Source organism: Megascapheus bottae, chromosome 10, assembly GCF_031878675.1.
Source record: "Megascapheus bottae isolate mThoBot1 chromosome 10, mThoBot2.hap1, whole genome shotgun sequence".
Taxonomy (NCBI): Eukaryota; Metazoa; Chordata; class Mammalia; order Rodentia; family Geomyidae; genus Megascapheus; species Megascapheus bottae.
Genome location: NC_143518.1, coordinates 63,047,463 through 63,069,575, shown reverse-complemented (window position 1 = coordinate 63,069,575; position 22,113 = coordinate 63,047,463). Strand labels below are relative to the sequence as shown.

At 47.3% G+C, this 22,113-nt stretch overlaps 1 protein-coding gene across 3 annotated transcripts; it reads right to left on the bottom strand.

The window, feature by feature from the left end:
* Window positions 1–470: 470 nt before the first annotated feature.
* Window positions 471–6,576, bottom strand: Glrx2 (glutaredoxin 2). 3 transcript variants are annotated; one of them, XM_090341485.1, is made up of 4 exons: window positions 6,443–6,576; window positions 3,013–3,076; window positions 1,781–1,957; window positions 471–730 (listed from the first exon to the last, which is right to left on the bottom strand). In XM_090341485.1, the coding sequence occupies exons 2-4, from the start codon at window positions 3,073–3,075 to the stop codon at window positions 596–598; spliced, it is 375 nt and encodes a 124-aa protein (XP_090197611.1). In that variant the 5' UTR covers window position 3,076; window positions 6,443–6,576; the 3' UTR covers window positions 471–595. The 3 variants fall into 3 exon arrangements, with proteins under 3 accessions (XP_090197611.1, XP_090197609.1, XP_090197610.1); XM_090341483.1 differs by lacking the exon at window positions 6,443–6,576 and adding an exon at window positions 5,930–6,113; XM_090341484.1 differs by lacking the exon at window positions 6,443–6,576 and adding an exon at window positions 5,271–5,307.
* Window positions 6,577–22,113: the final 15,537 nt, after the last annotated feature.

Below are 22,113 nucleotides of genomic sequence, written 5' to 3'. Positions count from 1 at the left end.
GAAGACCCAGGTTCGATTCCTCGGTACCACATACATAGAAAAAAAGCTGGAAATGGTGCTTTGGCTCAAGTGGTAGAGCGCTAGCCTTGAGAAAGCCCAAGGACAGTGCTCAGGCCCTGAGTTCAAGCCCCAGCACTGGCCAAAAAAAGAATTGGCAAAGCTGGGCATGGAAACTCACACCTATAATCCCAGCTACTTGAAAGGGGAAGGTTGAAGGCCTGTCTGGGCAAAAAAAAAAAAAAATTAGCAGGGTCCAATCTCAACAAATAAGTCAGGCATGACATTTTGTACCTGTGCTCTTACACAAGGCCATAAGTGGATTGCAGCCAGAGGCCACACTTGGGCATAAATTTGGGACCCTACCTGAAAAGGCAGAAGGTATATGACTCAAGTGGTAGAAAAACTATAGCAAGTTTAAAGTCATGGGTTCAAATTCAACTACTGCCCCGAAAGACGACAGGAAGACAAAATTTCCACAAACAGTTTTATCTTTGGTTGTCTTCACTGTTCATTAAGGTGATTCACAAACATCCTGAAGCATGTAAGAGGAGATATGGTATTACCACTGGATTTCAGAGCATGCGAGGGCGCGGCCTCACGGACGCTCCTCCCTCTTACTCTGCTTTAAATAACACTGACGGACCATTGGCAGAAGTTTCCCCTCCCTGTGTAGCCGGTGAGTGTCAGCTGCGCCGCCAATAAAAGTTCCATTGACGAAAATTCGTGGGACCTGTGGAACAACAAAACCAGGAGGCTGGGCCTTAGTGACCGGCATAAAACCACTCCTCCACAAGGCAGAAGCTGCTGCTGGGTACTAAGTTTAGCCCCATTTTGGTTTTTTGGTGGGGGGGGGGGGGCGGTTGGTCCTTTTGGGCTTGAAATCCAGGCCTGGGTACTGTCACTGAGATTCTCTCACTCAAGGCTAGAGCTCTACCACTTGAGCCACAGTGCTACCTCCAGCTTTTTCTATGTATGTGGTACCAAGGAATCAAACCCATGCTTCATGCATGCTAGGCAAGCACTAAGGTACATTCCCAGCCCAAGTTTAATGCAATTTTGGAGGAAGATGAGGGAGTGTAGCTTGCCCAAGATCCTCATCACTACAGTATATAAAGATGGAATAGTCACTGTTAATAATGTTAGTAAGAATGGTTGCATGTACTTGAACTCAGGACTTTGAATTCTAGCCTGGATCTTTCTGCGCAAGGCTAGTGCTGTGCATGAGCCAGAACTCCATTTCTAGCTTTTTGCTTAATTGCAGGTAAGTCTGGCAGACTTTTTTGCCCAGGCTGGCAGACCTCAGCCTTCTCAGGAGACAGGATTTGGGGTGTGAGCAACCAGCACTGGGTGATAGCGTTCTTCTGTATATTTACTAGAAGGGAAGAATGCACTCCCTGCAGACTCCTATGCACATATCAACAAGGAGCAGCAGCAAGACTGATTATGCATGTTATGGAACAAGCTACAAACTCAAGAATCCAGAAGGAAGAACACTAGGCATTGTATTAGCACCATAACAGAAGAACAGTCTCTTATTTTGAAAGCACTCCAAAGGGATTCAGACAAGCGACACCTATGAGAACACAATGCTACTTCCAACCCACATGGACAAATGAGATGAACTAACTCTGCTCTTCCCCGTTCCCAGAATCCAGTTCTAGAGTTGCCATTTATTTGTCAATTAAGAGATCCTCACAGAGCATGATCTTGCTTTCCCTACCCTGAAGGGCTGCTCTGTGGGGAACTGCCCGCATCACCAGTATGCTGAGAAGGTACTCACAGTGCCCTCCCCTGTCATTTTGCAAAGGGCGTCTTGAAACTGGTTCCCATATTCAAGCTTGTCCAATTCCACAGCTTTATAATTAACATTCATGTCGTGGAAAATCTTTTTTGCCATTTTGCAGTAAGAACAGGATGTTTTTGAGAAAATCACCACACAATTGTCAGAAATTGTTTGCTGAAATAAAAACAAAAGTGAACACCCGATTTAATTCTCAACATTCAGTTTTGGAGAGGAAACCATGGGTTTGGTGAGGGTGGTGGCTCACACTTGTAATCCTAGCTACCAGGGAGGATGGTATCTGAAGAATGCAGTTCGAAGCTAGCCTGGGCAGACAAATCCTTGAGACTCACCTCCAATTAACCATCCAACAGCCATAAGCAGAGCAGTGGCCCAAATAGTAGAGCAGCCTTGGGGGAAAAAAAAAGCTATGGAATAGCACCCAGGTTCTGATTTAAGTCCCATTACCTTCCCCCACTTAAATCATAAAACAGTAAAAAAAGAGATGAATTTTTCTATGTGTCTGCAGAGCCTGTGAAGTTTGTTTTTTTCTCAGCATCTCTCCTTCAGGAAATTTTAGGTCTGGAACCAAATCAACACTCCAGGTGGTTGTCAGGGGTGGATCAAAGCAGCACAGTCAGTAGAAAGGCTTGAAACAGGAAAGCAAAGCTGGTACCACTGGCTCGTGACTATAATCCTAGCTACTCAGGAAGCTATGATCTGGAGGATCATAGTTCAAATCCAGCCTAGGCACTTCAAAATAACAGGCCCAAAGCACAGTTTGAAGGCCTGGTTAGAGTGGTATAGTGTAGCTCTAGCAAGCCTGAGGTGCTGAGTTCAAATTCCAAAAGAAAAAACATCAACACAAGAGGAATACCACAACCCTGAGCGAAACATGGAGGAACTACTGCACAGAGCTTCTGTGGTAGGGTAGAAAGCTGTTAAACCAGACCAAAATCAAGTAGTGCCCATGGTTAGGGCCAGCTTGACTGGCAGGCATCAACAGCAGACTTACAGTGGGGAAAATGAAAAGCAATCTCACAGATGCAACTTGGAGGAGCGATTCCATTAACAATAAATGTCATAAATTTTGATTAAAAAACGAGACAGAACTTGGCACATGACTTAGTTTAGGAAGGCATTTGCTAAACACGCCAAGGTGGAACGCAGTCTAGACAATTACTTGTATAAAGCAACTCTTTTTCCACAGATTAGATTCTCCTGTCACTCACCTGGATCAGTTTCACAGGAGTACTTGCTGACTTCCCCAAAGGTGTTGATGTGTTGTTCCCCATCCTTTAAAAAAAAAAAATCCAAAAGGTAAAGTACTGAAAGCTGAATAATAATCTACCAATGAGTCTCATTCAAATGAAACAAATAGTAATATACCCAAGCGTACAAAATTGGAAAAACATTTATCCATACAAGATACCAATTAACAAAGTACTTGATTCTTAAAATGAAAAGGACTTGTGTGCTTATCTAATCAGTGCTCTACGTTCTTAATCATTTAATCAAAATCAGCCACTCTGTTCAAAGTTTGGGACCCTATTACTCCAGAAAATGTATAACCACTAAATTTCAAATATTTTGCTTATTGATGACCTGGCTATCTATCTGTATGTATGTATGTATGTATGTATGTATGTATGTATGTATGTCTATGTCTGTTAGTCTACCACACATACATATATATGCTGATAGCTAGTTGCTCAAACCTATAACCCTAGCCTCTCAGGAGACTGTGATCTGTGGATCACGGTTCAAAGCCAGTCCTGGCAGAAAAGCCAGTGAGACTGTTATCTCCAGTTAGCCACCAAAAAGAAAAAACCAAAACAAAACGGAAGTGGTTCTGTGGCTCAAATGGTACAGTGGCTCAGGACTGAGTTCAAGCTTCAGGACTGACTTTTTTTGGGGAGGGGAGGAGAGGGGAAAGAGTCTTATAGAGGGAAATTAATTCTTTTTTTTTTTAAAGGACTTGAGACTTTTTTTTTTCAAGTATGAACTATTTTATTTTATTTATTTATTTTCTTTGCCAGTCCTGGGCTTGAGCTCAGGGCCTGAGCACTGTCCTTGGACTTTCTCAAGGCTAGAGCTCTACCACTTGAGCCTCAGCACCACTTCCGGCTTTTTTCTATGTATGTGGTACTGAGGAATCGAACCCGGGTCTTCATGCATGCTAGGCAAGCACTTTAACCACAAGGCCAAACTCCCGCCCGAAATTAATTCTCTTACTAAGGGAATAGGTGCTTCCAAAGAGAACTACTTGAATGTCTAAGGATATAAGAAAATGAAGGTTGGGGCCAGGAGTTTAGCCCAGTGGTAAAGTGCTTGTCTAGCATGCACAAAAACGGGGATTCAAATCCTTGGTACCACATACACAGAAAAAACAAAGCTGAAAGTGGTGCTGTGGCTCAAGTGGTAGAGTTCTGGCCTTGACAGTGCTCAAGGCTGAGAGAGGGGAGAAGGGAGAGGGAGGGAGGGAGGGAGGGAGGGAGAAAGAGAGAGAAGAAAATGAAGGTTAAATATCTTTAGAAAGATACTTTTGTGGCAAAACTCAGGTAGAAAAAAATCCTCCAAATTGATACTGTTTATGACTGTACTTAAAATTCAAATGCTATTAAATACAAAAATAAGCATCTTTCCGCAGTTAATTACTACCTAGCAAGTCTGAAGCCCTGAGTTCAGATCCGATTACCACCACCAAAACAAGAAAACTGTAACATATACCTGCTTCACAAGTTAGAGGAGCTACTGTTCCTAAACTTTACAATTACCCAATGTTTATCAGCGATGATTCCCAACAGACCAGCAAGAAAAGCATTACAAGACCCGTGTCCTCAGAAGTGAGGGAAATTATATTCCAGTTGGATGTGCTGGCTTTCAGAAAAAGAGCTGGATGAACGTGTGAAGCCTAAACCACAAAAGAAAAGGTTAAACCAGGTGCCAGTGGCTCATGGCAGCCACACTGGCTATTCGAGGCTGAAATGTGACGGTCACGGTCAAAACGGGTACGTGTCTGACTTGGATCAAAATTAACCAGCACCGCCGGATCAGGGCTCAAAGCCAGCCCAGGCACTTGAACGACCCTGAGACTCTATCTCCAATTAACCACCAGAAAACCAGAAGTGGCGCTGGGGCCCCGGGGTGGAGCTGCAGCCTTGACCTGAAGAGCTCAGGCCAGAGTTCAAGACCAGAAACACACAACAAACAGCCCCAGTTCCTGATTTCAGGCCTCCATACCAGAACTACATAAACAACTTATTGACTTGGTGCTAGTTGTGGAGCTCCGGCCCGGGCGGGGCTGTCTGGGCGCTTCTGGCGGGGCGGAAACCGGAGCGGAGTCTCCCGACCCGGCTGGCTGTGGACAGGGATCCTCGGACTGCAGCTCCCCGAGCGGCTACCGGCTCAAATGAACACTGGAAGCAGTGCCTTTCTAACGCCGCAGTTACGAGGATTACAACACACCCGCCACGACCCGTGTCCGCACCTCCCGTCACCGAGCGCCCCGGACCCCATCGGGGCGGCGAGGCGGAGGCCCGGCCCGTCCCGGGGCGCCCGGGGCCAGGGCGCTCCCCGGCGGGGCTCCAGCCGGTCTCCAGCCGGTCAGTCTCCGGCTCGGGCTGGAAAGCGAATCCAGGATTCTGGAGTCTGGCAACGCAGGCGGGGCGCACGATCGCGGGGGCTCCGGGACGGGGCGCGCCGGGCCGCCTCGCTTCCCCCCAGGGCTGCAGGCCGCGGGGCGCCGGGACCCGGCCGAGGCCACGTCCCCACGCGGTCATTGAACCGGGCCCGGCCCTCGGACGCCGGCACTGGGTCTCCAGGCCCCGCAAACGATCGGCGCCCGGTAGCCCGCATTTGCGAGCACCGCCACCAGGGCCCTCGCCCGGCCCCGCGCCTCCCCAACCCGCGGGGTGAACGGAAGCGCGGAGGCTGCCCTGTACGGACCGCACCGGACGACTGAATGCAAACGGCAGAGCTCGGTCCTAAAGCAGTCAGCCGTCGCCGCGCCCCGGAAACCCCGGCGCTCCCCGCTCAGCAGCCCCGGCCTGCCAGCGCCGCGACACCGGCTTCCCGCGCCCGGCTCCCGCTCCACCCCACCAGGGGACTCGGTGCCTGCAGGGCCCATCCCGCCCCCGAGCTGCGCACCCCGAGGCCGTGCTCCACGCAGCTCGGGCGGCCACCGCCGCCCGGCCGAGCCGCCCCGCTGAGCTTCTCCCGCTCCAGACGAGCCCGGTCCCAGCCAGAGCAGATACACGGCACCGGTACATGATCCGGTGTCCCCGCGGCCGCGAGCCTGGCGTTCTAGGCCCGCGCCGTCAGAGGCCACGCCCCCATCGTGGGATGCCCCGCCCTCGCGCACCACGTCCCGCCCCTTCAGGCTGCTCGCCGTGCGGTTGGCTACGCCTCCGCGGGGGTCGCGCTACTCATCTACGGCCACGCCCCCTTGGTCGTCCGCGTCGCCGGCGGCCACGCCCCCTCTAGCCACGCCCGTCGAGTGCAGCCCCGCCCAGGTGCGCGCGGCCGGTTCGGAGGCTCCCCGCGCTGCCGCCGCCGCCGCCGCCGCCGCCGGCCTGCTGAGCGCGCCTCTCCTGGACCTCGGACCCCGGCGTTCCCGTGAGGCCCGCCCACCGGGGACGTCGGCCCCGCGGCCCCGCTCACCTGGCGAGCCCCGCTCTGCGAGCCTCGCTCCTGGCTCCCTGGGCGTTGCGGGCGCTCTTAGAGCCTCCGGGTCTCGGGGCGGCAGCGCGGGCACGGGGCGCGCATCCCGTTGACCCGGGAGGAAGGGAAGACGGCCGGCCGCGGGCTCGCAGGGTGCGGGGCCTGCCCCAGCGTGCATGGCGGCCGGACAGGCGCCTGTGTGACATAACACCCGGAATGTCACCTGGAAATTGTTACCCGCCCGCAGGCCAGGTCTCCGCCCAGGGGGCCAGGTGTCCTCCCTGGGGGCCAGGTGTCCATCCTGGGGGCCAGGTGTCCTCCCTGGGGGCCAGGTGTCCACCCTGAGGGTCAGCCGTCCTCCCTGGGGGCCAGCTGTCCTCCCTGGGGGCCAGCCGTCCTCCCTGGGGGCCAGGTGTCCACCCTGAGGGTCAGCCATCTTCTCTGGGGGCCAGGTGTCCACCTTGAGGGCCAAGTGTCCACCCTGGGGGCCAGGTGTCCACCCTGGGGGCAGCCATCCGCCCTGGGGGCCAGCTGGGTGGGGCTCAACGCAGGCCTAGGCAAGAGAGCCTGGGCAACCGCCCAAATGCCGGAAGTAGAGGGGAACTGTGGCCCAAGCAGTAGAGCACCAGCCTTACATACAGTGTATGGATGGAGTGTTCCTTCTAAAGCAAACAAAGACTGTTTTCAAGATAAAAATGTGCTGGGCTCTGCTGGCTTATGCCTGGAATCCTAGCTACTCAAGAGGCTGAGATCCTAGGATCGCAGTTCAAAGTCGGCCAGGGCAGAAAAGTCCATGAGACTCTTATCTCCAAATAAATTATATAAAAAGCTGGAAGTGACTCAAGTGATAGAATGTTAGCCTTAAGTAAAAAATGCTCAGGGACTGCAACTAGAATTCAAGCCCCAAGACTGAGGCGGGGTGGGGGATAAAAATGAGAAAATAAAATAGCGCAGAGATACTTCCTCATGGCTTTGAGAATGGGCCACCTTGCCTCATAACAAAATCTTGTCCAAGCCCCTCATCCAAGATAATAAATAGACTGTTCTCATTGCTCTCTGTGCATCCTGGGACAATGGAAACGACTTGTTTAAGTCCAGGATGGAAAGGTACAGCTAAACAATCACAAGGACAATCCACGCCAGCACTGGCTGGACACTAAGGTCCTGTGGAGGTCAGTAAGATTCATATTGTCAAAGTAGGAAACGATGATGTCTGGTTCAGCCACTCCTCCTTTCTTTCTCTCAAGTGGGCTACAGTTCATTATTTCCTAAAAAGATAGTTACAAAAAAGTACCTAATGGGGCAAAATCATTTTTTACAGATTCAATTTTAAAAACTAAAGGTATGTTATCTATGATTTGAGGGAGAGATTTTGGGTGTTGTCATTTTTGGTAGTCATGCTGGATTTGAACTCAGGACCCTACACTTATTGGACACATACTGTATCACTTGAACAGTGATCCCAGCCCGTTCCACTTTTCCAATTATTTTTCATATAAAATCTCAGCTTTTTTAGGCCAACCTCAGATAAGGATCCTCCAACCTATACTTTTTGTGATAGCATCAAAATGGGGACCCAGCTTGTTCGGTGAGATGGGACTTGGCTAACTTTTTGCCCAAGTTGCTCTCAAACCTCCATCCTCTGAGAATCTCTACCTCCTGTGAAGAAAAGAAAAGGGGAGGGCAGGGAGGAAGACAGGGAAAGGGGAAAGGGAAGAGGGGGGAAAGAACAGGAAGGAAGCAAAGACATTGTGTTCCTGTTAACTTATTAGAAGTGTACACACTTTTCTTAAACTTCACACTCCTTCATTGAACAACAAACAATAAGAGCCAGAAAAGATGGACCCGCTCCAGACAGAGTAAAGGCTTTCTCACAGTCCTTACTGTGCCCTTGGGATCAGCCATGCACACCTCCAGGAAACTGCCTGGCCCCTCCCCGCTCCTTTGATCTGAAAGGTGGCCATTAAAAGTCACCAAAGCAGAAATCTACATCGCAAGCATCCCCAAATTAGCATCTCAGATATAATGGGTCTGGGCTGAACTGAGGATGTCAGAATATTACTGCAACAGGAGTAACTGGGGATAGACCAGGTTCTCAAGGCAAGGAAGCACTTAGCTAAAGGAATGCATAACTCCAGTGCCCTGTTTTCCATGTTATAAACATCCCTGATGGAAGAACGCTCGCTCAGCTGCCACTACAGTGCCCACACCCTTGTCTAGGTAGGTGCAGTCCTTGCCAGGCCTTGCTTCACTAAATAACTTTGACAGCCTCTATTGAACTTATCTTTATGTTTTGCCCACAAAATATATTACCACTGTAATTGAAATTGTACTAGTTTAAAACTATTACTGAGTTTCACTGCAAGGTTTTTTGTTTGTTTTTGTGGGCCATGGGGCTTGGACTCTGGGCCTGGGCACTGTCCCTGAGCTCTTCAGCTCAAGGATACCACCCTATCCCTTTGAGCCTCAGCGCCACATCTGGTTTTCTAAGAGTCTCTCGGTCTTTAGTGCCTGGGCTGGCTTTGAACCATGATCCTCAGATCTCAGCCTCTTGAGTAGCTAGGATTACAGGTGTGGACCACTGCTTCTGGCCTCACTGGAAGATTTTTATCATAGAGTTTCTCATTCTACAAGCACAGACATTACAACACAATGTTATTTCATAGGAAAACTTTAAAGACTAGACTTTTTTTTTGAAACATCCAGTAATCCAATTCTCTGATATCAGCTCAGTGTCCCACAGTTCAACCAAGATGCTGGCTAATTGGAGCTAAGACTATCCAAGATTTAACTGTCTAGGCTGGCTTAGAACTGTGATCTTCAGATCTCAGTCTCCTTAGTAACTAGCATAACAGGCAGGTGTCGGGGTTTTTAGTCCTCGGTTCCTTCCAACCCGCAGGAGGGATAGAGAGAACACGCCCCGACCAGGACGAGCCAAGAAAGAGGACCGACTGACCGCCCACACCCAGCCCTCCCTTGCCGGAAGACGATCAGAGGAGACACATCAGGGAGACCCGTCAAGGCAGGAATTCGTTTATTGAGGAAGTCCATTCAGCTAATATAGAGCAGGAGCCTATCAGCACAAAGGTGGGCAGGGCGGAGGTCCACGTGTTTACTGTCACTATAGGTCTCAGCAGAGAGTGATAAAGCAATAACACATCCGTACTCTGTTGGGAGCCAGAGTGGAATCAAACTGTACCTTGATTTGCATCAGACAATAGCTTTATTGTCTTGTTTTCTGGCCTTATTCTGTTTAAATGACCTGAGATTTACCATATGAATGTAACAGCTGGAAGTTCCCTGGTTTCAAGAAGGGATAGAAGCTGGAGTGGAGAATAAATGAGGCTGCAGTTTTTACCTGGGCGGCAGACCTCCCGGACCCGATGTGTTTGTCTCTCTTCTATTTTTTCCAGTCCCTGCCCCCTATTTCAGGAACCCCAATTTGCTGCCCGTAGGCCCCGGCAGTACCCAATGGTAATCAAGTCTCAGCAGAAAGTGATTCCCAATGCCGACAATGTAGGTCAAAGTTAGGCATGGCGTTCACACATGACAGCTCATTTCTTTGTGTGGTTATTTTACTCAGTGATGCAGATTCACGGGCCAGCCTGACCCTGCACTCAGCTCCCAACAGGCAGGAGCCGATAGTTTTTAAGTGCATCATTTAAGGAAAATTGTGAAAAGAAAACATTTTCTACCCTGGTGCTGGTGGGAGTCTGACACCTGAGGATTGTGGTTCAAAGCCAGCCTAGGGACAAAACTCTGTGAGACTCTCACCTTCAATTTACCACCAGGAAAACTCGAAGTAGAGCTGTAGCTCAAAGTGGCAGAGTGCCAGCCTTGAGCAGAAAAGCTCAGGAACAGTACCCAGGTTTTGAGTTCAAGTACTGTGACTGGCAAATATGTTTTCTAAATAGGTGGCAGCATCAAATTATCAAAGGAGAAAACGATTTCATATGTACTGGTCTATCAGATAGTGCATTTGAATGGTTCACACATATAAACTTATTTAATGCTGGACCTGTGGTGAAGACCTGCAATCCCTGCTACTTGGGAGGCTCAGGTAATAGGAGGGAGGGAAATCAAAGGCAGCAAAGTTAATGCAAGGCCAAATCTGAAAAACATACTAAAACATTCAACCAAAGTGCCAAGTCAGGAAAAAGGCCAAAGGCAGACAAAGATACCGACCTCAACACGTCAGACCAACTTTAATGAGAATCGAAAAGGGACATCATGTGACCGGGGGAAGGAGGAAAGGGGCTTAAGTAGAGTCCCAGGTTGAGGTGGAGTTGAAGGTGGCTGCAAGGTACAAATGGTTTCAGGATGTGCTTTCCAAGTTTGCAGTTTCAGCCTAGAATGATTTATGCAGGCCTGGTTCCAGAGTCTGTGCAAACCCAGTGACCAGGTCTGGTTCAGCCAGGTGTGTTCTGCTTCCAGGACCTTGGCCACCTGCTAGCTGGGGAATTACATTTTCAGATCACATTTTGAGATCACAGATTCCTATCAGACCCTGTGTGGCTAAAATGGCAGAGGCCCTGAGCTCAATCTCCAGTACTGTTGTTTGTTTTTAAAAAAGCAAAACAATAACAATGAAAAAAAAATATTGCTTGGGCAAAGAGTGTGGCCTAGTGGTAGAGTGCTTGCCTAGCATGCACGAAGACCCAGGTTCAATTCCTCGGTACCACATACATAGAAAAAACCAGAAGTGGTGCTGTGGCTCAAGTGGTAGAGCTCTAGCCTTGAGAAAGTCCAAGGACAGAAAAAATGGCGGATGCTGGGGGCCCACACCTGCAATCCTAGCTACTCATGGTCTCGGTTTGAAGAAGCGGGCAGAAATATCCATGAAACCCTTGTGGCTAATCAACCACCAAAAAGCCAGAGTAGAGCTGTTGCTCAAGTAGTAAAGCCCCAGGTTTGTTTTTTTTTGCCAGTCCTGGGGCTTGAACTCAGGGCCTGAGCACTGTCCTTGGGCTTTCTCAAGGCTAGAGCTCTACTATGTGAGCCACAACACCACTTCCAGCTTTTTTTTTCCTATGTATGTGGTACTGAGGAGTCGTACCTGGGTCTTTGAGCATGCTAGGCAAACACTCTACGACCAGGCCAAATTCCCAGTCGGTAAAGCACCAGTTTTGAGCAAAAAAGCAAAGCAAGCGTGCCAAGGCCTGGAGTTCAAGCCCCAGTACTGACATAGGCACACACACATGTACACATGCAGAATTGAGATTTGACTACATCCCTCTAGTTTCTGTGTCATCAACTCTCTACTACATTATTAAGCCCAAACACAGAAGACTAGTCAAGCTGATTACTTCAAAAGGCTGTCCCTTGGTTATCTCATATTGTTATACTATCTCACTTTGTTATCTGATATATTGAATTTATTTGTATTTGGTTATTTGAAATTTGATAGGGAAGGGGGGAAAACCAAGACGGGTGGGGGGGGTAATGGGTACCAAGACATGTGAAAGGGTATCAATGTATGTGAATTAATGCACCTTCTATCTGGCAAATAACATGTAACCCTTTTACTAATTACAATAAAAAAAAATAAGGTAAATCTACTAAGGCCTCTGTGATGAACCTGTCCAACCCCACGCCTCAAGACAGAGAAAGGCATGCTCGTCATTAATGGCATCAACTGGCATCACCTTTTGGAGCATGGTCTTTTGCTGAGTATTTCACAGGGCATCAACAATCAAAGGAAGCACACATGACCATAAGCAACATAAGACCACTCAGGAATCTTTTTGGATATAAAAATGACTCCTGTAATGAACCTGGGAGCAAATTGGTCCACGATTCTTCTGTCTCTCTTCCTTACTCCCCCTTTTCCCCCTAATTTTATTTTTATTGTCTGAGTAGTAGTACAAAGGGTTCACAATTCCATGTGTCCATTTATAAGTACAATGCTTCTTGATCAGTGTCAACTGTGTCATTCTACTTCATCCCACTCAACCCCACCCATGCCCTCGATTTTCCTAGTTTCTTAGAATAGATATTGAATATTTTCACTGCACTTTCCTGTTCCTCTTTTCATTTGCATGGCCTCCTCCCGTTGACCTCCACCCCCCACACCTCAGTAGCCTGGTATTCATTTTGTAGGATGTGAGATCATTGTGTTAAGGAGTTACACCATGAATACGCCTGCATGTACCATACTTTGGTTAAAATGCTTCTGAACTCGTGCATACTGAAAGGAGATTGGGTCAAAGCAACAGTGCCTTGTTCTCACAGCCATCCTGGTGTCTGACTGGGTGAGGGGGGCTTTTCACCCAGCTTCAAAAGCCTAGAGGTGCAAGAGGCCATTCATGGAATTGCAGATATTATGCTTTTTCAGCCCAGGAGAGCTTTGCTACCAAGAACTCTCACCTTTTGTCAGGGTCTTTCATCTCCGGTCCCTCTGGACTAGTCGAAGGGATGGGGAAAAACACGCCCCGACCAGGACGAGCCGCAAGAGGAGAGACCCACTGTCCTCCCGCGCTCAGCCTTCCTTCCCCAGAGCACGAACAGAGACGCCACGCAGCTTCATCAAGGCAGGAAAATCTCTCTCTCCAATAAAACCCCCCCTGAGGCAGTCCCTCCAGCTAATATCCCCTCACTCTAGGTCCCAGCAGAGAGTGATCAACAATAACACATTTGTAACCAATGGTAATCAAGTCTTGCGCCCTGCCTCTTGCACCTTGCCTTGTCTCTGCAGAAAGTTATTAGACATGGCGTTACTCGGCCCCCAACAGCTTCCCCATTTTTATTTTAGAAAAAAAGACAAAACCTAGGGTATGTGGGGCTTCCATCATATCAGATCGACTGTGTCTGTCTTAGGTGTCTCCAAGCTCGCTCATCTTCTTACCCGTCATGGGATCACAAAGTCCTTTTTACTTGGCTCCTGTCTTAGGTTGATAGGCTAACAGCCGTCCATCTAAGCAAATCAGACCTGAGGGGATGCACCTATTTCCATGGAAGCAGATGCCTGTCGCATTAGCATTCACTTTCTGTGTTGACTTTGTAGGCAAGCAATATTACAATTTTAGCGCATAAAAATAACCGATCAACCCTGCCTATCTTTGCTCAAGTCCCAAAATAGTCTCAAGTAACCAATCACCCAAAGTTAGAATATTAACATGTGTCTGATTATTTGTGCGGCTTATTCAACGCATTCTCTGTAGGAACCACAGTGGCAAGGGCAATACTCACGGCAGTTACGGCAGCTACAGATGTGGCAATGGTCACTACCAAGGCCAGGAAAATACCAAAGTCTCCTTTACTGATGAGCGGGAAAGCATTCTCCTTCGCCTTACAGGCACTGGTATATACTGAGGGGCTCTGACTACAACAGCCAGAGAAAACAGGGAAACATTCCAACATTAACTAAGAAAACAACACTATTGAAGCCAATAGAAAAAACAGACTATCACACAAGCCATAGGGAATAGCAGGGCAATGGAAGAATTAGAAGAGTCTTCCAATTCCCCCACACACACCTTTTTGTTTTAAACTACTGTCTCCATGTCTCTAACTTATCCTATCTCACCTTCCAAAAATGACTCTGGTCCCTTCATTTTAAGGGGGTTATGGGCGAAGATCCATTTTCTGTAACTTCTTCAAGCTGACTCGGGGCCGTTGTCTCTATATTTTGCCAGGGACCCTAAAAAGCTTTAGACTGTTTAACTATGGGCGGTGGCTCCCTATTTTGCAATTCTGCACCCAAGCACAGGCTTTCTAAATCACTACCACTTAATTCTTTCTGAAGTATTTTTCCAAGCTTCTCTACGCTTTTCACCTGTTCTTAAACTGTTTACTCCTGTATAAGTTGCCATAGTTTAGACTTAGATTTACCCAAATGCCTTTGTTTTTCAAGTATATTATTTAGCATGCTACTCGCGCAAAATTAATATCGGTCGTTCTGGTCTGAACTCATTTCGGTTCTATTCTAAAATTCCTTATTCCGATTCTTTTTCCGAACCCCTTATTGCCTCGCCCTTATACTTCTCTGGCCAGAGACTCCCTTGAGGCTCCTCTCCACCATGCCGAACTGACCTGCGCTTCGGAGGTGATCTGGGAATGATCATTAAAATCTTTTACTGTTAAAACACCTAGCTGCTTCTGCTGTGTTTGCCTCTCTGCTTTGACACAGCTGCAGCTTTGCCTTTTTTCTCCTTAGCTTTGGGAGGAGTTTTTTGGTTTTCAATTTTCTATCTTTTGCCTTATCTTTGGGTTTTTCTTTGTCTTTTCTCTGGTTTTTCAGTCTTGCAGTTTTTCTTACTTCTTGGACTTTTGTAGGTAGTTGCTGTATTTTCCTTTCAGGTTTCTCTGGATTTTTATAGTCTTTGAGGAATTTTTCTTACTTCTTTGACTTTTGTAGGTAGTTGCTCCCCTTTCTCTTGTTTACCACCTTTTTTCTTTTTCTTTCTCTTTGTCTTTCTCTTTGTCCCTCTCTTTCTCCTTGTCTTCCTCCCTGTCTTTTTCTTTTTCCCTGTGAGCAACTTCAGCCTGCATTTTCCCTTCAGGTTTCCTTGGCCTTTCAGTCCCTCCTTTTTCTTTGTGCCTTTCAAGTTTCTCTGGTTTTTCAGTCTTTCCTCCATGTATCTCTCACTTGGCTCAACTCGCAGTTGTGCCCCTTTCGTGCCCCATGTTGGGCGCCAGTATGTCGGGGTCCTTTGTCCCCAGTCCTTCTCGACTAGTTGGAGGGATGGGGAAAAACACGCCCCATCAGGACGAGCTGTGAGAGGAGAGACCCACTGTCCTCCCGCACTCAGCCTTCCTTCCCCGGAGCACAGAGACGCCACACAGCTTCATCAAGGCAGGAAAATCTCTCTCTCCAAAAACCCCCTCCTGAGGCAGTCCCTCCAGCTAATATCCCCTCACTCTAGGTCCCAGCAGGGAGTAATCAACAATCACACATCTGTAACCAAGTCTTGTGCCCTGCCTTTTGCGCCTTGCCTTTTCTCAGCAGAAGGCTATTAGACTTGGCGTTACTAGGCCCCCAACAACCTTGACTGTTTCCCTCAATGGTTTGATTTGCTCACCTCTGATTATCTCCCTTTATGGTAAGTTTAGCTGACCCCTGAGCTACTTCCCTAGATGGAAAGTTTTGCTTATACCTGAGGATATCCCTGTATGGTCTGCTTTTGTTGGGTTTAGGCTTCCATCCCAAATATGTGATTTATTTTCTTTAAAAGCTTTATGCTAGCCCCATTAGGGGCTGCAGATCTTTGAGACAGGAATCCATCTGCCGTTGCCGGCTCTCCAGTAAAGACTTTCAATTCAATCTTCCAAAGGTGGCTTCTCTGTTTCTCACAGTTGAATTTCTGTACAACGTTTGGAGGCCTCAGTGAGATCCCAGTGCTAAGGGAGGCACCTGGCTTACGTGAAGCCATTGGTGGATGGCATTGATGAGTTGGCTGCCAAGGGATGGAAACTCCCACAGGTCAGGGGCTGGGATGTGCCAGGCCCTCTGGTCTTGGTGCTGCCTGACAGCTAGCTCACAATGCCTGACAAAGCCACCTCATTTTTGGAATCACTCAGGAGACCTCCGGAGCAAGTTTCTTTTTTTTTTTTCTCTGTTTTGTGGTGATTAATCCACTTGGAACATTGGAGGAAAGGGGAGTGGACACACTCAAAACCCACCCCTTGACCCACAGGGCTGTGACGATGCGGGGATAGTGGTGGTGGTACATCTAAGGTGGGAGGCCCACTTATAATGGAAGAGGCTCCAATTCTGCCAGCTCTCATACTGTGAGTCTTGGCTCCCAGGACAATAGAGAGTTTGGTGTGGCTGAAGTGGGAGGCCCACTCAGGCTGGGAATGGCCCACCCAGACAATTTTGTTTTTGTGTGTCTGTCTTGGTCTTGTCATGTTTCTTAAAAATTGGTACCAGTCCAAGACATGTGAAAGGGTATCAATGTATGTGAATTAATGCACCTTCTATCTGGCGAATATCATGTAACCCTTTTACTAATTACAATAAAAAATAATAATAATTAAAAAAATGGTACCAGTTTGCCAGGTGACAGTGGCTTATACCCATAACCCTAGCTACTCAGGAGGCTAAGATCTAAGGATCATGGTTCAAAGCCAGCCTGGGCATAATAAACCCATGAGTCTCTTATCAGTTAACTATCAGAAAACCAGAAGTGGTGCTGTGGCTCAAGTGGTAGAGCAATAGCCTTGAGCTGAAGAGCTCAGGGACAGCATCCAAGCCCAGAACTCAACCCCATGACTGACCCTCGCCCACAAAAAAATGGTTCCAGTTTGTTCATGTGGATCCTTGTTTTCTATATTGTTGTTCTTCATTTAGATGTCTTTGTGGGGGGAATCAAAGTTTAAGCATCTGACTGGGGCTAGTCACCGGCCCCCTGTGTCCCCTCCATGCAACAACAATAGCAGTAGGATGTGGGGCAGGGGCAGCCAAGGGCCTGGTTCAGACCCCTGGCTAATCTTGGCAGTGTGAAATTGTAAAGTGCTCTAGTGAAAAATTAAATAAAAGATAGGTCACCTGGTGGGCTAAGAGTTTAGCTTAAGCTGATCCCCACCCTCCCTCCATCTGAAGGTATTCAAAGGTCAACTGGCATGCTAATGTGCCTTGCTAACCAAAGCATGCCCTGGAGAAATTAGACTGGGGGGATGCTAGCTCATGGATGCCTGACTGGCCACCATTATTTTTGGAGTCACTAGGAGACCTCTAGAATACGTTTCTGCTCTTTTCTTTCTTTGTCCTGTTTTATGCTTGTTTGTTTTCCTGTTTTCTGGTGATTGATCCATCTGGAACTGTTGGGGAAGGGGAACAAACAAGCTTAAGATTCCAATCAGGCTGTTTAGATTACTGATGAGAACGGAGGGCTTGGGGGTGCTGAGGAAGAAGATCCCAAGTCAGGCTGCCCAGCACTCTTGGGGCTCTGCAAGGAAGAAGATCAGGTGTCAATCAGACTTCCCAGCAGACTTTTTTTTTTTTTCAAGTCCTGGAGCTTGAACTCAGGACCTTAGCACTGTCCTTGGGATTTTTCAAGGCTAGAGCTCTACCACTTGAACCACAGCACCACTTCTTTTTCTGTGTATGTGGTACCGAGAAATCAAATCCAGGCCTTCATGTATGCTAGATGAGCACTCAACCACTAGGCCAAACTCCCAGCCCAGGCTTTGGTTTTGTGTTTCTGTCTTGATCTTTTCTCATTGTTTTCTTTTTTTTTTTTTTTGCCAGTCCTGGGCTTGAGCTCAGGGCCTGAGCACTGTCCTTGGACTTTCTCAAGGCCAGAGCTCTACCACTTGAGCCTCAGCACCACTTCTGGCTTTTTTCTATGTATGTGGTACCGAGGAATAGAACCCGGGTCTTCATGCATGCTAGGCAAGCACTTTAACCACTAGGCCAAACTCCCGGCTTCTCATTGTTTTCTTAATGATTGGTACCAATTGGTAATGTGGATCCTTCTTTTCTGAATTGTTGTTCTTTGTCCTTTAGACATTCCCACGGGGGAAATCAAAGGCCTTGCATCAGGCTGGAGTTACAGGCCTTAGGCTGAGTCCCCTCCATTCAGCTGCAGTCAGAGGTGGGGTGTGGGTAGCTAAGGGCCTGGTTCAGACCCCTAGCTAAACTTAGCCATGTAGAACTGGTAAAGGACAGAGTAAGGCTACCAGATGGCTTCAGAGTTTAGCTTGAGGTGACTGCCACCTTCTTCCATCTAAAGGTATTCAAAGGTCAATTGGTATGCTAATGTACCTTGCTAACAATCACAAGACCTGGAGAAATGAGGCTGGGGGATGCTAACATAGTTTATAAGCAAAGTTTTGCTCAACATCTAGATCTTGTTTAAGGTATTTTGTTTGGTTGTTGACAAAAGTATCTCTTGCCACTGGAATTCTAGAAAATTTACATCCAATATTCATTTTGTGTGCTTAACGATCTTTGTGCATGTGTATGTGAATATGTTCAAGATTAAAAAAAAAAGCTGTTAGCACTGTAATTAGAAGTTATCTAGCTTAGTAAAACTATAAATCTTGGGGCTGGGAGTTTGGCCTGGTGGTAGAGTGCATGAAGACAGGGGTTCGATCCTTGGTACCACATACATAGAAAAAGCTGTAAGTGGTATTGTGGCTCAAGTGGTAGAGCTCTAGCCTTGAGAAAGTCTAAGGACATTGCTTAGGCCCTGAGTTCAAGGTAAATCTTGTAGGACTTATGGCTTATTTCCTTCCACTGTTAAAATTTCGGGATATGTATCAGAAACTCAAGTATAAAGGTATTGTCCTTTCTGGTTGTCTGGAACTACTTTTGTGTTTATCTCAGAAAGGAATAAAGAGAAAAGCTTGGTTTGCTTCAGGTCCTCTGCAGATGCCCACGGATAGAGTGTGCCTATTTTCAAGGGGTAGGGATGAGTTGGCACAAAGGCGCTGTTCATCCAGCAGTAGGGAGTCAGCTGGGTGTTCGTCCATTCTATTGCAAGGGACGGTGGCCTATCTTCACTTCTGTTTCTTTCTTTTCCTTACAGATGGACATTGAAAAACTGATGGTAATGTGATTAGTATCCTTAAAAACTGCCCTTTGGGATGTATTAAAAAATTAGAAAATTTTTTTATTTAAGAATTTACCAACATTAAGGAGAATTAAAAAGAACTGTAATTTGTTTTTTTCATATATTTTTATTGTAATGAATAAAAGGGTTACATTATACTCACCAGATAAAAGGTGCATTACTTCACATACATTGATACCCTTTTTCATGTCTTAGTCCCCACTTCCCTCCCCCCACCCCTACCCCTTGTATAGTGTTATTTGATCTTAGTATAAGTTAGTATGACAGTGCCATGGACTAAAAAATGGAACTTTAAATGTCAATACTATTTTGCAATTCGATGCATCTTGGAAAAGCCAAAAAAATAAAAAATAAAAAAGGTCTGAGATTTTTTAAGTTTGTTAAGTTTGGACTCAGTACAGTACCAGTGCCAGTATACATGTAATTCTTACTTTAAGAAAAAATATGTAATTTGCGTTCAAAAGTTTTTTTTCCTTTTTTTTTTTTTTTTTTTGCCTTGAGTGGGAGAGCTCAGCAACCAAGCCCTGAGTTCCAGACCAGTGACAGATTAAGGAGGAGAGGACACTACTGGGATAAAACTTTTCCTGGCAATAATGGAACATCCAGAGATAGTTGGAAGACACTGCTCAAATGTGCGAGTAGTGTCAGATCTCGGAGCCACTTGTGCTTGGCCCTTCACAATTAATCAGAGCCAGGAAGTCATAATAAAATAGTTCATCAGCAAGTCTACCTTATGCCTATCTGTTGGGAGCCAGAGTGGAATCAAACTGTACCTTGACTTGCATCAGATGATGGCTATATTGTCTTATTGCTTTCTGGCCCTATTCTATGTAAATGACCTGAGAATTACCATATGAATGTAACACCTGGAGGTTCCCTGGGAGAGGAGGAGGGAAGAAGGGGGAGGGGAAAATAAACGCGGCAGTCTAGTCAGTCTTTGCCTGGACTGCGGACATCCCGGACCTAGTGTGTCTGTCTCTCTTCTTTTTCTTCCTAGTCCTTGTCCCCTATTTCAGGAACCCCAATCTGCGAACCCTGGTTTGCTGCCGGTTGGCCCCAGCATCTGGCGCCCGAACAGGGACCCTGAAAATCTGGGACGAAGGTGAAGGACCCCTCCCTGTGGTGAGTAACACATCGTAGGACTATTAAGAGAGTATAGTCAGGAGTAAAAATTATGGGTCAAGCTAATAGCCATGGGTTATTTCTACCGATCTTAACAGGCCTATTTGAAGCCCACGGAACGTGGGTGGAAGAGGGGGTGCTTCAGAGCTTCCTACAGTTTCTCAAGGAGGCATGCCCGAGGTCTATAGAGGAGGAATTCCAAAAAGCCTGGCAGCGGATAGGAAAAAGAATTCAAGATTATTATGATGTATATGGCCCCGAAAAGACCCCAGTAGAGACTACTACTGTATGGAATTTAGTAAGTAAATACATAGATCCTCTACATGAAGATGCTGAACTTAATCTTGAATTAAGGGAACTTTATGAGTTAAAGGACCCTTCTGAAGAACCTGAGGCTGAGCCATATGCCGCAGCCCAAGAGAGTCTAAGTGAGATTTTGAAAAGGGAACAACAACCAGTAGATATTAAGTATCAGAATTCAGGTTTGAATATCAAGGAGGAAAGTTATGATGAGTCAATGGAGGGCCGAATGGCTACGATGGAGAAGAAGTTAGAAGAAATCCTACATTTTCTATCGAAAATGGGGACAGAGCAGAGAGCCCCCCCAGAAGTAGGAAAGAAATATGACCCTCAGGCCACTATGGTGTCTGATTCTAAACCTTACCCCTCACACCCACCGCCTCCGGCTGCAGCCTTACGGCCTCAATCCCTTTCTCAACCTTTAGGCAAGCCTAAAGGCCCTAGCAACAAGTCCCTTTTAACAGGCACTACAACCAGGCACAGTGAATCGCAATTAAACCTGACTCAGGCTGCTAGAGAGAGGGAAGGTATTTCAGGGCCTCGATGCTTCCCTAGTTTAGTTGATCATGATGAACAAGTATACCATCAACCTGTTCCTGTTAAACTATTACAGGATTTAAAAAATGCCTGCTCCCAATATGGGCCAACTGCCCCTTTTACTCAAGTAATATTGGAGGCCGCGTGTGCTGGTATTGCATGCCCAAATGACTGGAAGCGGCTTGCCAGAGCATGCCTTAGTGCGGGAGAGTACTTATTATGGGAGACAGAGTTCACTGCACAGTGTCGGGCTAAAATTGAAACAAATAGGTCTAAGAACCTGCCTTACACTGTTGATCAGTTGTTAGGAGAGGGAACCTATAAAAACACCAAAGATCAATTGGGTTATGCAAAGGAGGCCTATTTACAAATAAATGCTGCGGCGAGAGAGGCTTGGAAAAAGTTATGCAATTCCAATCGTACAAAAAATCTAGTAGAAGTTAAACAGGGACCAAATGAGCCTTATCTAGAATTTTTGTCTCGATTAATGGAGACTGCAGACCGCCTAGTACAAGATGAGAATGCAAGGGAGATTATAGTTAGACACATAGCCTATGAAAATGCCAACGCCGCCTGTCAGGCAGCTATCAGACCCCATAGGAATAAGGGAGGAATCACGGACTTTATTTCACTGTGTGCTGATATTGGACCCTCCCATGTACAAGGCCTTACTTTAGCCGCCGCTCCTCAAGGAAAGACTGTTAGTGAGTCTCTAAAATATAGAGGTCAGCGGCATTCTCGGGATGCTAGACCCCCAGGGCGTTGCTTCTCTTGTGGACAAATAGGACATTGGATGACGCAATGCCCACGCCAGGCCAGGCAAAAGAGAGAAAAATCACCTGGCACATGTCCACGCTGTGGTAAAGGGAAGCACTGGGCTAAAGATTGCAGGTCAAGAACAGATCGCAATGGCCGCCCGCTTTCGGGAAACTGGAGGAGGGGCCAGCCCCTGGCTCCGCAAAACCATGGGGCAGTCCCTCCCTCTTCTCGGCCACAAGTGCATCTTCTAACAACCCCCCAAGATCAGTCTCCGGCCTCCTCCGTGCCACCCCAGGAAGTGCAGGATTGGACCTCTGTTCCTCCACCTGCTCAGTATTGACCCCAGAGATGGGGACACAAGCTCTCCCCACGGGGGTCTTCGGCCCCCTTCCCCCGGGAGTGGCTGGATTGCTGTTAGGGCGAAGTAGCTCAGCC

Excerpts from the sequence above, each read along its gene's own strand:
- Glrx2 (XM_090341483.1), bottom strand. The coding sequence starts at position 6,051 with ATGTACCGGTGCCGTGTATCTGCTCTGGCTGGGACCGGGCTCGTCTGG. Across the intron at positions 1,958-3,012 it reads CTCCTGTGAAACTGATCCAG|CAAACAATTTCTGACAATTG; the intron begins GTGAGTGACAGG and ends TTTTTATTTCAG. Across the intron at positions 731-1,780 it reads AAATGACAGGGGAGGGCACT|GTCCCACGAATTTTCGTCAA; the intron begins GTGAGTACCTTC and ends GTTGTTCCACAG.